Below are 15279 nucleotides of genomic sequence, written 5' to 3'. Positions count from 1 at the left end.
GGCAAAACCAACAACTTCGCTTTACCACCCACGTATGTCATCACTTTTCCTTCTGTAGTCCACAGTCCGTTCCAAGATAAAAAACACGTACACCTCTCTTTGGTTGACATACTTCTACATTTAGTAACATGGACACGTGATCAAAACATAATAAAGCCAATTCATATGTAAATGATGCTCAAATGCGACATGATACACCAAAATGCGACTCAAATGCGACAAGCTATACCAAAATGCGACTGCCAAATGCGACATGGTACATCAAATGCGACCGCCAAATGCGACAGCAAATGCGACATGGATATGAATGCGACAAGCTATATGTTAGTCCTTGTCGCATTTTATTCTCTGTGTCGCATTTGACCACCGAATGCGACACATCGGGAGACAATGGCGGAATCGGAAAATGTCAAGATTCAAGCAAATGTATTCGAAAACCAACTGTGTATTTCTAGTAATGTGTATGAAAAATGAGGGAATGATACTTACATGAACTTGAATGGGGTATGGATATCTTTAGATCTTGGGTTGAGTTGATGAATTTTCCTGTGAGAGAATGTGAAAGTAAATGAAAGGGAAAGAGGAGATGGTTGTTATATGAGAACAAGGGTAGTTTTGTCCAAAATGGGTTTATTTGTCTAATTTGGTAAAATGAAAGGAAGGTGGGTTAGATATGTAAAGTGGGGTTCTTCATTGGGTTAGATTAGTAATTATCCCGGTGAAATTTGGGTGATTTTCTTTACATCCCAAATTGGAGGGTAGGGAGGTGACAGATTTTTCTTTTCCAAAATTACCCTCTATAGTTTATTTTAAAATAAGACATTATTTGGATATAAAAGCAATTTTGTATATAACTTATCTTACCTTACTTTACCTTACCATCAAACCAAACACAATTACATTATTAAACCATCACTTACCTTACCTTTTATCCAAACACAACAAATTTATTTCATTCACTTCACTTACCTTACCCTAACTTACTTTACTTTAAAATATCCTCATCCAAACAAGACCTAAGAGGGTAAATTACATCTATGGTCAGTTGAACTTCAATTCTTCACGTTATAATCATTGAATTTTACACTTTGTTACATCGGTAGCCACTGTGACCGTTAACTATGATTTTTTTTACTTTTGACCACCTCTTTTAACCTGCTATCTCTCTCCTTCCTTAATTCTGAAAAATTAAGTACCCATTTTACCCTTATTAAACTAATTTATTTTACTTGATCCTAAGTTATGGAGAAGGAAAAGATTATTGTGTAGCTGAAACAAAAAAAAAGTATGTCCGATCATGTAAAATATATCTTTTAATCCTTTTATTTGTTAAAAAAACACAAAAAAATGGCAGAAACAGAGATAGGAACACCAATGACAGTGTCAGCGTCGGCGACGCCATGGACGCCGGGAGGGCCGTTGTTTACAGCGGCGAGAGTGGATTCGCTTTCTTATGATCGAAAGTCTGCCCATATGTAAGTGCTTACCTGTGACTGCTCCGTCGTGGGTCAGTCGCACACGTGCTTTACTAACTTTCCCGATGGTTCGCTCACTCGCACGGGGCGTTTGGTATTTGAGGGGATAGGGATAGGGATAAAGGTTGGGATGGGGATAAAAATAGTGGGCTGCTATTTACCGCAATATGAATTTCCACCTACCGCACTATTTTGACAATTATGCCCTTCTCATAATTTAAACTCAAAAAATCAAAAATCTCAAATCCTCTCTAGCTTTTTGGTTTTTCAAAAAACCCGATCTAAAACAACATGCCGCCAAAGCCAGGAGCGGGTAAAGGCTTCATGAAATCTCCGGTAAGTTTTTTTTTTTAAATTATTCAAAAATCACGGGTTTCGCCTCCGAATCGGAGGCGAAATCCGGATGAAGTTGCTCTAAACGGACTCACTGTGCTGTTTCCGCCAAGGGTGGAACGGACGAACTGTCCATTCCACCCTAGGAGGAAACGGCACAGCCGTTCGTTCCTCCTTTAGGTGGAACGAACGGCGCCGTCGTTTCGCAGTACGGTGGAACGAACGGCGCAATCGTTCCACCGTACCGTGGAACGATGGCTATGCTCGTTCCGCCGTAAGGCGGAACGAGCGGCGCATTCGTTCCGCCTTATGGCAGAACGAGCGGCGCATTCGTTCCGCCTTATGGCAGAACGAGCGGCGCTACCGTTCCGCCGTAAGGAGGAACGGTGCGCGGTGACCGTTCCGTCGTAAGGCAAAAAAGAGTGCCGAAACCGTTCAGCCCACTGTCCGGACGGTTGCGGCGCTCTGTTTAGGCCAAATTAGGCTCGAAATTTTATTTTTTTTTTAAAAACTTGGTCCGACCCGGCCTATGGCAATGCCTAAGTATTAAAAAAAGCGAAATACGAGAAATTGAGTATATTTAATTAAATATGTGTTATTTGCTTATAAATGTAAAATGTTTTTGGTTTTTACAGACTGATAATGTTGATAACCGTTCTGGAAAGAGACATACAAGGTCACGTGTTGTGACTGCCTCTGCCCGGAGGGATCGGGAAGAACAGGTATTGATGAGGGATGCTCAGAGGGCACAGCCGGAGGAGATGGCGGATGCTGTAGAGATGGACGGAGATGACTCTATGCCTCCTCAGAGTTCATCCTCTGTGCGAGTACCTACTAAGACCATACCGAGGGGTCCTGGCGGACGTTTTGCTTCTACAGCAGGGTCGTCTTCGGGTGAGAAATTTAAATTTACTTATTATTATGTTATTTATTCGTGATTATTATAAAATATACGAATATAATAAATGAGTTTACTGTAATTTCAGGTAGTAGCAAGCGCTCGAAGAGTGATGTAGAGGATGACTGGATCGTGAAGAGCCCGGTTTCTGGGGGTCCATCTGATGGTCTTGTGATCCCGAGCTTTCTAGGACATATTGCCACTGCTATCTGGAGCGGACAGGATAGGGGCCTCCTCAGGTGTCAGACACGATCATTATACTGTGGGAAGCTGTGTGTATGGTACGGTGGTGCTTCTCAGCAGATCCAGAAGCGTATAGAGTCAACTGGATTGTCTCATTTACCCAATATCATGTATGGCCACATCGATGCGCCCCTGATTGCGGCTTTTGTAGAGCGGTGGCAGCCAGACACGTCATCATTTCACATGCCGTTTGGTGAGATGAGCATTATGTTGCATGATGTGTGGCAGATTTTGCGCATCCCCATCGATGGGGCTATGGTGACTGCTGATGCGAGTGTTGAGGAGCTTCAGTCTTGTGTGATGGAGTTGTTTGGTATGACTCGGGAGGAGTTGCAGAAGGGTCACTACTTTAATGGCGGTATACAAGCGGCTTCTGTCCTGGATTATTGTCAATGAGATCGGATTGCTGATGCACAGGCTACTGCTTGGACGTTTCTGATGCTCGGTTGCATATTGTTCGTGGATAAGAGTGGAGACCGCATTCGACCTTCTTGTCTGTTGGAGGTACAGGACTCTGTATCTGGAGCCATTGGACTCTCATGGGGCTCAGCTGCACTAGCATGTCTATACCGTCATCTAAGTATTGCTAGTAGAGGAGACTGCGGGCATATCACGGGTTGTCTGACACTGCTTCAGGCATGGATTTATGAGTACTTTTCGTGCTTCAGGCCTCAGCGAGAGGGAGTCACATTGGATCCAGCGATGCCGAGGGCTTGCATGTGGCCATCTATACCGTTGGAGAAGAGTGGGGATCGACTGAAATCATATCGTGTCCGGCTTGATAGATTGACTGCTAATGAGGTGAAATTTCAATTTAATTATAAAATCCAAATTCATTTACTTGTATTATTTGCATATTAATGTTGTTGTATACGTCTGTAGGTGATGTGGATGCCGTATGGTCCTGATGTCATTACGCATACCCCTAGGACGATATACGCCGGATGGATACGTTACAGGGATGTGATTGAGCCGTACATACCGGGGAGATGCCTTCGCCAGCTAGGTTACGTGCAGACCATACCCCGACCGATCTTGAGGCCGTTGAAGGCCGTACGTCCTTGGTCCAGCTTGAAGTATCGGGTAGAAGTGCCCGCCGATATGGCGGAGGATCTTTGGACCTCGTTTCCCGAGGCTTGTATGCTGATATTGTCTCGGTTCACTCTTGCACGGACTCCTTCGGACTGTGAGGAGCAGTACATGTCGTGGTACTGCATGCATTCACACCCTCAGCTACTACCGGATATGCCTGCACCCGGACCGGTTATTCATACTCGCTCGAACAGCGAAGTGGTACGTAATTTAATTAATCAATTTATTTACAATTATCAGAATGAAATTAAATGACGTGATATTTATTAATTTTGGGTTATTTCTTTTGCTAGTGGGTTAGCCGTTGGGTTAACTGGGGAGAAGGTGCATTGGACGCGATGAACCTTCTTGATGAGGATGTTGCGGCTGAGTGGAGACATTCGTACGACCAGATTTTGGATGCTTGAAATTCGACCAAGTGATTTGTGGTTATGTTTTTAGTACTTTTTATTATAAGTATATGGATGTTGGCATTTTAGTACTTTTTATGTACTTGATATTTTAGTACTTTAATTTTATAAGTACGCTGTTAATTACTGTTTGTTATCCAGATCAATACAGAATCATTACAGATACAATACAGACACAACATGTAACTCAAATGAACAAATCTGGATCGAAACAGCAACTGTTTATTATCCAGAATTTATCAGAATCAACCTGTAAATCATATAAAGCTATCCAGATCAATACAAAATCATTACAGATACAATACAGACACAACATGTAACTCGAATGAACAAAGCTGGATCGAAACAACAACTATTTGTTATCCAGAATCTATCAGAATCAACCTGTAAATCATATAAAGCTATCCAGGTCAATACAGAATCATTACAGATACAATACAGACACAACATGTAACTCAAATGAACAAATCTGGATCGAAACAGCAACTGTTTGTTATCCAGAATCTATCAGAATCAACCTGTAAATCATATAAAGCTATCCAGATCTAAGTTGAACCAGTCTTGTCCATTGTTTTGTCCTAGCTGCATAAATGCGATCCCACCCTTCAACACTACGTTCATGGTGCCCCTTCCACCAGTCTATTACATTAGGGACTGGAAAATTAGGAGATAAATTTAAACGAATATAGTGGCGACAGTGCGTACCCAAATGAGCTATGCATATCTCTCGTTTTGGTCTTGTAGCAGTGGAAGGGGCATACACTAGTAAAATAGTACCACAAAAAGTAGAGTTATTTCCATCCAGGTATCCGAAAAACATTATAGCAGCATTGTACAATGTAGCAATCACAAACATGTCATCATAAGCGAGCATCCAATGCTCCTGCGAACATGCTCCACCATCCCAAGTGATTCTATTAATTGCTGCATCAACACCGTCAATTAACACAGATTCATATCGAGAACGGTTAGCAATTACTTCATTCCTCATGTGATGCCTGACTGATTGCCACTTCTCTTCGGTGCCAAAAATGTAGGAAGAAACAACACGGAAGCCACAATTTCCATCACCGACTACGTCGCAATATGTTTCAACATACGACTTAATGATCCCAATTACTTTGTCAGAATGCATGAAATCATTAACTTCATACGTATTTCCATCTGCATTGAATCAAAATAAGATATTGTAAACCGCACATAACTTATGTTAAGTGTAAATGAATTAGATATTGCAAAATTGTATTACCCGAGGATGCAAAATTATGAACAGATGATGAAGAGCTTTTCCTACCACTTCTACCATGGCTCCTAGACGAACTACTAGAACGAGCACGTCCACGCCGAGGTTCGTGGTACTCCCAGGCACTAGGCATACGTTTTGTAGATTTACCCGACTTCGGTCATCCTCGAACGTTAATTTTCACATCAGGTTCGGTGTAATGTGCTTGATCAAGGTGTAGTTGATCATGTATAAGTATTGAAATGTTTCGCAGCAAGGCTGGGTCACCTTTAGATACCTGGTCAACTAAGGATTTAAAATATCTCTGATCCTCTGTCTGATCATGACACCCTTCAGTTTCATGAATCTGGCCATAATTAATCAAAAGTGTTCTCCAGAACACATGAACCCTCTCAACACTTATAATATCGCCGGACTCATAAGCTTGTTTGATCTCGCATGCACATGGTATCTGATGAGAGGTTCTCAATACACATCCACAACGTGCATTCACTTCATGGCTCAAACTTCTCATGCGAGCTAACTCAACATTGATCAGTTGCATGCAGTAGTGTGAGACTTTGCATACCAGGTGGTTAAAGGGGAATCCGGAGTAAGAGACTCATTTACGAAGCCTGGACTGCTCAAGCATGTACCTAATAAGAACATAAACATACTATCAGTTGACTGAGATTTACAAATACATGATAAAAATACAAACATCTTCCAATAGAACTATATTGAAAATACCTGATATGAGATGCCTGGGCTTCTATCTGCTTATGAACCTTTTGCCATACCGTGTCCAGCGATCCTGTGGATGTATTGAGCCATTGCTTTAGACTCGCATGTTCGCTCTCCACACGACAAGTGGTTGTGTTGCCAAAATGTAAGAAATTTTTCATCCATGCAACAACAAACTTCTCCTTATGCACCAACCACGTCTCCTCAACGTACGAGATAAGAGTTTTGTACCTGCTCATCGAATCATGCATCTTGCCCAGATTTTCCTCGTACTCCGCAATGGATAAAGATTCAATTAATGTTCTCCATTTTCCATTCTTGAATTTACCGGCAATTGATTTGTCTCCCATGATTCTGTACGCCCGATCTTCTACATCCTTGTTTATATGCCAAGTGCATAGCAAATGTGCTGTATGTGGGAATACATCCAGAATCGGTTTTAACAACCCCAACTCCCTATCACTGACGATAACAGTCGGGTTCCCAATCAAAACTCTCAGCCGCTACAGGACCCAACGGTAACTTCCTTCAGTCTCATCTTTAATGATGGCATATGCGATCTTGAAATTGTTATTGCAAGGCGTCATCCCAACAATTTCAACAAATGGCATTTTGTACTTGTTGGTTTTGTACGTGGAATCAATGCCGATGTACCAGTGATAAGTCCTGAATAAATCTACTGATTCTGGATGTGCCATAAACACATGTGTAATGATGCTGGAATCACCCTCAGTTTGCGTATAAAGAGCATACTTGTTCTCGAGAGCGATATGATAGAACTGACTAGCCAAGTCTCTACCTTCAAACCCATCATTCCTCATCTTATCTCTACAGTTGTAAACGTGTTTAATTGTTGGGTGGTCTTCAGGATGCTTTTCTTTAACGGCTGCTAAAATAGCACAAGGCTTCGCTTGAGCCGAACTCATATCATGAACGATTAATTTAGATGCGATACTGAGTCCGCTCATCTGCCGACTTCCCTTTGGATACACACGTAATGAATGATTGTGCTGACCAGTTAATCCAGCCTTAGCCTTTATACTCCAACCAGTAAGGTCTGACCGTTGATAGGCTTTGATCTCAAATTTACACCTGCACGCTTTAGTTTTCGTTTTTCGTATTAACCCTGCGTCATCTTGTTTCCCTCTATAGCGTTCACCCCGTGAACATCTCAATTGCTTTTGCTTTCCACCATTTTTATGCGAAGATATTGTAATCTCAAACCCAATTCGAATAGCTACCTGTTTTGCCCAAGTAACAGCATCTTCACACGAAGCGAAAATAGTGTCCGTTATAAAACGAGAACTGTAATCAATGCCATCCGGTTGCCAATCTTCTAACGGTTCCTTAATATATAAAAAATGCATAATATGTATTAACAATATGCAAAAAAATGTTGAAAAATGACATTCGGTTGCATAGTAGGTATTAACAATACATGTAAAAATATAAAAATATAAATTTAGGACTTAGTCGGGTTAAAAATTACAATTCCGAGCTTGTTCGGGCCTCGTATAGGCTAAACGGACAGCAAGCCCGGTTAAAATGCCAAAAATTGGTATAATTTTGCCTAAATGGGCAGCCTGCCCGTTCCACCGTACGTGGGGACGGGCAGGTCACACCCCTCATGCCTACGGCGGAACGAGCGGCATGCGCTGCTCGTTCCGTAGGCCGAACGGGAAGCGCGCTCTGCTCGTTCGGCTGGCGGAACGAACGGCGCATGCCGCTCGCTCCGTAGGCCGAACGAGCGGCGCATGCCGCTCGTCCGCACGGACGAACGGGAAGTTCGTCCGTTCGACCGTGCGGCCGAGCAGCATCGGCCGCCCGTTTAGGCTAAAACATTAAAAAAAAAAAATTTCAAAAATCCAAAAACGAAATTTAAATTTAAATTTATATAGTAGGATTACCTCGTGTACGAAATCATGGTCTTCAGGAATGCTCGGGTCCATTTTCGTCCAATTAGAGTTTTTAGGCTTGGGAGAGAAATAGAGGAAATTTTTTTTTGGGTTTTTGAGTTTAAATTATGAGGAGGGCATAATTGTCAAAATATGGCGGTGGTTGTAAAAAATATTGCGGTAAATAGCATTAAACGAAACAAACCGAATTAGTTAAAAAATAAAATAAAAAAACAACAAATAAAAATTTATTATATTTTCTTATTAAATTTATCTCAAAAAAAAATTGAAACACTTTCAAAGTATATTTATATTGGGGATAAGATACCAAAATAGCCCTAACGTTTTTTAGGAAGTATCAATTTAGACTCCACGTACAAAATAGTACTAATGCAGGTTTGGCGTTTAAAAAAGAGTATCAATTTAGGCTCGATAACGAAATGTGACACGACATTCATATCAATCCGTTAGGTTTTGGTTTCTCTCCTCATGTACAATTGAAAGATCTTAACGGAGTAATATGAATGATGTGTCACGTTTAGTTATCAATGCCTAAATTGGTACTCTTTTTTAAACGTTAAGCTTATATTGTGCTATTTTGTACGTGGACCATAAATTGATACTTTCTCAAAAACCTTAGACATATTTTAGTACCTTATCTCTTTATATTGTCTTATTATCTCAACAATATTTTAAAAAACAACTAAACTTGTAATATTTAATATATATATATATATATATATATATATATAATTCGGTGCGGTAAGTTGCTGGAATTTTTTATCTCATGTTTGTTATGTGGGATAGGGATAGGGATAAAATAATGCATTTTACTATATTACCCTTATCCAATTTTAAATACATTAAATTGAACTATCTTCATTTAACTTTTATACTACAATAATATACAGAAAAACTTACGTTTTTAAAAGTCACTTATTAAAATCATCAATGTAAATAGAAACATTAACACCAAAATAATAAATAGCTAATATAATTAATATTCCAATACTTGCATAATCAAAAAAACATTGTTGCAACTCCAGCAAAAACAAATAAGAGAAACGAAATCATAATAAAGTTTCAACTATCATCAGTTTGTCATAAACAAAAAAAAAAGAAATAAATAAGTTTGCCAACCATCTACAATGAGCGACCAACTTCTTGTCCAACAAATATCAATTTGTACTCATCTGGCATGCCATAAAAAAGATCTAGTTTGGTCGGATCTTGACCAATAAGACGTGTAGCCATCACAACTTGTTCCGTAGTGAGCCCGGGGAGTGCTCGGATTACTTGAAACAAATCTTTCCTTTTATTATTACCTTGCTCATTAACATCAACCTCGTGTATAAATGCATTTTTAATTGCATTCATAGTCAATGTATTTTCTTTTTCTGCTTCCAAGAGGCTTGAAACCGATTTAGACATTTGAATGAACTCTGCATCTAATTGATCATTGTCACAAATTTTACGTTTAAGAGATTGCCTATCAGAGTTTAGAGTAGTGTTGACTTCAGATGGAGAGCCAGATTCATCCATAGCATGGCTAACAACTTCCTCTATATCTACTTCATCTCCTGGACCCTTGCATTTCGAACCCTTAGCCAAATCAGTAGCATAAATCTCCACAAGCTTATCATAATGAATCATAGGCTTCATCCATAAATTTGATGCTCCATCTCGACTCTTTTAATAAAAAAATATATATAATAGTTAATGATTCGGAATATCACTTAGGCCCAAGAGGCCCAATGGAGCCCGACCAGCAAAAGGGCCAAGGTAACAGAAGGCCCACAGGCCCAAGACAATTCACTATAAATATACCAATGAAGGAAGGAAAGGGGATCGGGTAACTATTTTCTACCTCACTCTCATTTGATTAGAATACACTCTCGAACTACTAACTGTCTTGACCATCAGAGCATCCGCAGGGACCGTTCCCCGAGCAGAGACGACCCCTGAAGAAGCCAGACCTTCCCGACGAGGATCCAGATCACTGTTCCGCATTCCCTAATTATTTAGTGCGGTGAACGTGGAATACAAGTGACCTCGGAGCTTCAAACAAAATGCAAACTCCAACTGAGTCTGTTCCAACGCTAGAGCCGGAAGTAGGAGCAACTAGCTCCATGACTAACATCGAGCGTTCCGTTCCGACCATTCCAATTTCCCCTAGAAACCTGGGACCACTGATGGAGGAGGTGAGCCCTGAAGAAGAAGAAACTTACAATACCACACAGCTCCTCAGTGCGAAACAAGGTTTTCAGACCACACAGGCTATTCATACGGCGGCTCAGATGAAGATCATAGATCAACAGAGAAGCTTGCAGGAGGAGAACGCCAAAATCTGGCAATACCTTAAAGAAGCAGCGAAAATGCAAAGAGAGGGGGCACTGTCGGGGGAGCCCTCAGGACCCGGAGTCCTCGCAGGGAGAGGCGCCGGAGCTGCCACGGCCGGAGAGAGCAGTGCGCGGCGTGACGAGACAGTGGCCGCGAGTAATGAAGACATGTTGGAGCTGAAGATCCAGCGTTTTCTAGACAAGAGGGCCCTCGGGGGCATCATGGGAGGAAGCATCACCTCCAGTAAAACACCGCTAGTACAAAGGATCATCGAGACGAGGTTCCCACGAGACTGGAAGGCTCCGCGGCTATCGCAGTATTCGGGAACTGAGGACCCGAACGACCATGTGGCATCTTTCATGAGTACCATCAACTTGTACTCAAAAGACGAAGACATCATGTGCAAAGTTTTTCCGACCACACTCTCTTCTAGTGCGCAAGAGTGGTATCGAGGACTCGCTCCGGAATCAATTGACTCATTCGATCTCCTAAAGGACCTTTTCCTCTCCCGTTTCGCCGCGGCAGCGAAGGTAAGGAAGATCAGCTCGGACCTCAATGGGCTCAAACAGCGAGCAACTGAGCCACTGCGCAACTTTCTTTCCAGGTTTCACCATATGGCCTCTCAAGTCAAAGGCCTCAACCTCGAAGTGGCTCATGATGCCTTAGCAAAAGGGACCTCGTGTGAACCCCTAAAGCAGAAGTGCTTCAGAAAGATGCCGTGATCCTTCGAAGAGCTCATGACCATGGCACAAACCTTCGTCCGGTATGACGACTGCGACCGGCCCGCAGGGTACGAAGAGTTAGAAAGAGACAAGGCCAGAGGCGACACGCACAAACATGAAAGGAGCAGGCCGACCGCAGAGGCACGTGATGAAGGCCGGGCGCGCAAGGAGGCCCCGATGCCTTTCCCAGCTCGAGTCGAGTGAACTAACATTGAGCGCGGAGGGGACCGATCACCTCAGGAAGGAGGTGCATTATGCTGCTCAGAGCCAGCCCTGCCGTTTTGCACACCCGACTCCGCCGGTCGATAAAGGCAAAGCCCGTGTAGAAATGGAGTACTGCAAGTATCACAAATCCTTCGGGCACTCCACGGAGAACTGCTACCAACTCCAGAAATAGATTGAGCGGATAACTAAGCAAGGCGCGCCACCAAAAGCAGTTAGGCAGAGGGAGCAGAGCCCGAAGCAGTGGAACGCCGGCCGAGCAGATGAACCAAAGCGACCTAGGTACCACGGGGATATCCACGTCATAATGGAGGGAGCTTCGGCACTCTGCACGCCTCCGGAGAGCTCCCGAAAGAGAAAAGCAGTTGATCAGACCCTGACGTTGCAGCCACCACTCCGGACCAGCCATTCGGAGGCACTTGTGGTCACCATCAACATCACCGGCTTTAAAACGCATCGAGTGCTGGTGGATACAGGCAGCTCGGTGAACTTGCTCACCTAGAAGGCACTCCACGCAATGAGAAGTGCTCACACAGCCCTCCGAGCCGGGACTTTCCCCCTGGTTGGCCTGTCGGAAATCGAAGTCCCAGTGAAGGGAGTCATTTCCCTGTCAACAGCCTTCACCGAAAGCGATAAGGAAGTAGAGGACACTGCAGAATGGGTGGTGGTCGATATCCCCTTGGCCTACAATGCCATCATAGGAAGACCTCTGCTGGCTAACCTGAAGGCCACGGTTGATATCGCCGAATTATGCTTGACTTTGCCGGTCCGACATGACAGAATCACCATCCAAGGAGATCGCATCTTGGCCAAAAGATTGCAGTCGGAGGCTACTCAACCTCGGACAGCGCTTTACCTGGAAGACGGTCTGATGGACATAAGGGGATACAATCCCATACCTATTGAACCGGTCAGCGACTATGCCATCGCGGACACCAAGACAATGAAAATTGGGACCAAACTCACGCCCCATTTGGCCGACGAGATCAAGGCTGTTCTATCAGAGCATTCGGACATGTTCGCTTGGTGCACCGAGGATATCACGGGAGTCTCACCCGAGCAAGCAACGCACAGACTGAGCATCGACCCCTCCGTGGAGCCCCTGAAGCAGAAGATGAGAGTGCAAGCAAAGGACAAACAAGCTGCAGTCAAGGAAGAGATCGAGAAGCTACTAGCTGTAAAATTTATTCGCGAGGTTCACTATCCGGATTGGCTTTCTAACGTCGTACTTGTAAAGAAAGCCAGCGAAAAGTACCGCATGTGTGTAGATTTTATGAATGTTAATAAGGCATGCCCCAAGGATTCTTACCCGCTGCCTAACATAGATCAGCTTCTCGACCAGACAGCTGGTTGGAAAATCTTATCTCAGTTTGACGCCATCGCTGGTTTTCAGCAGATCCCTCTAGACCCGGCCGATGCCGAGAAAACCTCCTTCATTATGCATGAAGGCACTTATTGCTACAACGTCATGCCTTTTGGGTTGAAGAACGCGGGGGCCACCTACCAGCGACTGATAGATAAGATGTTCGCTCACCTCATCGGCAATACTATACAAGTATACATCGATGACATGGTTGCCCTAAGCACTGTTGAAAGCGACCATCCGCGTGACTTGGCGGAAGTATTTAAAATTTTCAAAAATTACAACCTCAAGCTGAACCCGAAGAAATGTTTCTTCGAAATTCGCAGCGGCAAGTTCCTTGGTTGCGTGGTGTCCGAGAAAGGTATCGAATCGAACCCCGCAAAGATCGAGGCAATCTTAGCGATGGAAGCACCGCGCAACTTACAGGGAGTTCAGAGGCTCAACGGGAGATTAATCGCCTTGGGACGGTTCATTTCCTGCTCGGCGCAGCTGTAGACACCGAGTCGGAGGACCTGTGACGAAAACCTGAAACAAGACGGTCGAAGCGATTGATTCCGGAAGTTTTGAAAAATATATAAAGAATAATAAGCTGAGGAAAATTAACGGCACGGCGCGGGCATGCAATGGCATCCCGCACGTGGACGACGATGGTCGAACGCCCGCTTGACGGCTCGAGACGTGCGCGCGGCATCCGTCTGACGCACCGCGAGTGGCACGCTCTCGACGCCCGAGCAATGCCTGGGACCGCTGGCGGTGCGTGCCCTCGTGGGCCGTTGAGCACACGTGCCTGGCAGCGCGAGGCGCGCGTTCGGCGGCCGCGACGTGCGAGCGTCTAGCTGTGCGGAACGCGCGCTCGGCGGCCACGGAGTGCACGCGTCCGACGGCGCGGGGCACGCCCCGAGGGTCGCCGGGCGGGCACCCAACCACGTCGGGCGAACGCCCAACGCGTCGGGCGGACGCCCGACGACGCCCAACCTCGCGTTGGGCGCTCGCCCAACGCCGTTGGGCGATCGCCCAACGAAAGTTGGGCGATCGCCCAACATTGTTGGGCGGCCGCCCAACCACAATGGGCGACGCCCAATTTTTTTTGGGCGTCGCCCATTGTTCCGGGATCCGTTTCCCTATATAAGGGCACGGATCCTAAGGTGAAGAGGAGGCCTTTTAGGGGGGAAAAACTTTCTCACTCTAAACATTTTTAGAGAGAGAGAGAGAGTGGATTTTTTTGAGAAAAATATTTTTTTCTCAAAAATTCCAAATTTCCTAAGTTCAATTTTTACTAAATTTTTATTAAAATCGGGAGCTCGCGGTTCGTGGAATCAATCGGCTTCGACTGTCAGATACCGAATCAAAGGTATTATCCGAGGACTAGACTCTTTATTTTATTTATTTCTCTCCTTCTATTTATTTTTTTATGCTATAGTTTTTATTCCTTTAGTCATTTATTTATTTTGTCACGTTTTATTTAGTTAGCGTATTTATTTAATTTTCGTTTCGTGTTAAATAAAATTCGGTTTTGTTTTAAAATAAAAACCTCATTTTGGATATCCCAATACGAACCGTGATCCGATAAAAAGGTAGTTCGGGTATCGAAAATATTGTCATTATAAGTTTTTTTATTTAAAAGAGGTTTCCAAATAACGTTTTAAAATAAAAACATCGTTTTAGGAACTTCCGTTTTCGACTATGATCCATCTTTGGTAGTTCGGAAGTCCAAAACGATTGAATTAGATTTAATTTAATGCTTTTGAACAAATCTGGAAAATGTTGGAGTGCTGCTGTAATTTGCCAATTCTGTCACTAAAGGCTGTTTACCGACGGATTTTCCGTCGGTAAATCTGCCAAAATGTAAAAAATGCCATTTCGGTCCCCTTTTCTTAACTTTTAGACTTTTAATCCTTAGTATATATATATATATATAATTATGTAATACATGATTTTCAAATTGTTTTAGAATTTTAACATATATAATTATTTTAGAAGAGTGGTGTTCCATTTTATTTTTATAAATGTATGTATTATTTTCTCCTTTTTTATCATTATTTATTTAAGTCACATTAAAATCTATTTTAAATGTTATTTACTTGGGTATTTTGTGAGACAATTAATAGATATTAGGGAATAAACATATAGTCTTTTTGACATTAAGATTATATTAGTTATGTATATATATATAGTTTTGGAGTATATTTGGGTTATGTTAATTATTGACAAATAGAGTTATTTTGAGTGATAAATACTATTCTCTTATTTATGAATTTCATCTACTATTTTCATATATTTAAAGTATAAATATATTATTTTCATTATGAATTCTTATATA

General features: G+C 42.9%; 1 protein-coding gene across 2 annotated transcripts; it reads left to right on the top strand.

The window, feature by feature from the left end:
• The first annotated feature begins 1683 nt into the window (after positions 1–1683).
• LOC136220800 (protein MAIN-LIKE 1-like) lies at positions 1684–4457 on the top strand. Of its 2 annotated transcripts, none has more exons than XM_066008607.1 (5): positions 1684–1811; positions 2444–2702; positions 2795–3750; positions 3832–4242; positions 4335–4457. In XM_066008607.1, the coding sequence occupies exons 3-5, from the start codon at positions 3388–3390 to the stop codon at positions 4446–4448; spliced, it is 888 nt and encodes a 295-aa protein (XP_065864679.1). In that variant the 5' UTR covers positions 1684–1811; positions 2444–2702; positions 2795–3387; the 3' UTR covers positions 4449–4457. Both variants share the same exon structure in this region, with proteins under 2 accessions (XP_065864679.1, XP_065864680.1).
• The last annotated feature ends 10822 nt before the right edge of the window (positions 4458–15279 follow it).

The sequence above is a fragment of the Euphorbia lathyris genome, chromosome 2 (assembly GCF_963576675.1).
Source record: "Euphorbia lathyris chromosome 2, ddEupLath1.1, whole genome shotgun sequence".
NCBI classification, from domain to species: domain Eukaryota; kingdom Viridiplantae; phylum Streptophyta; class Magnoliopsida; order Malpighiales; family Euphorbiaceae; genus Euphorbia; species Euphorbia lathyris.
This window is presented reverse-complemented; position numbering and strand designations above follow the sequence as displayed.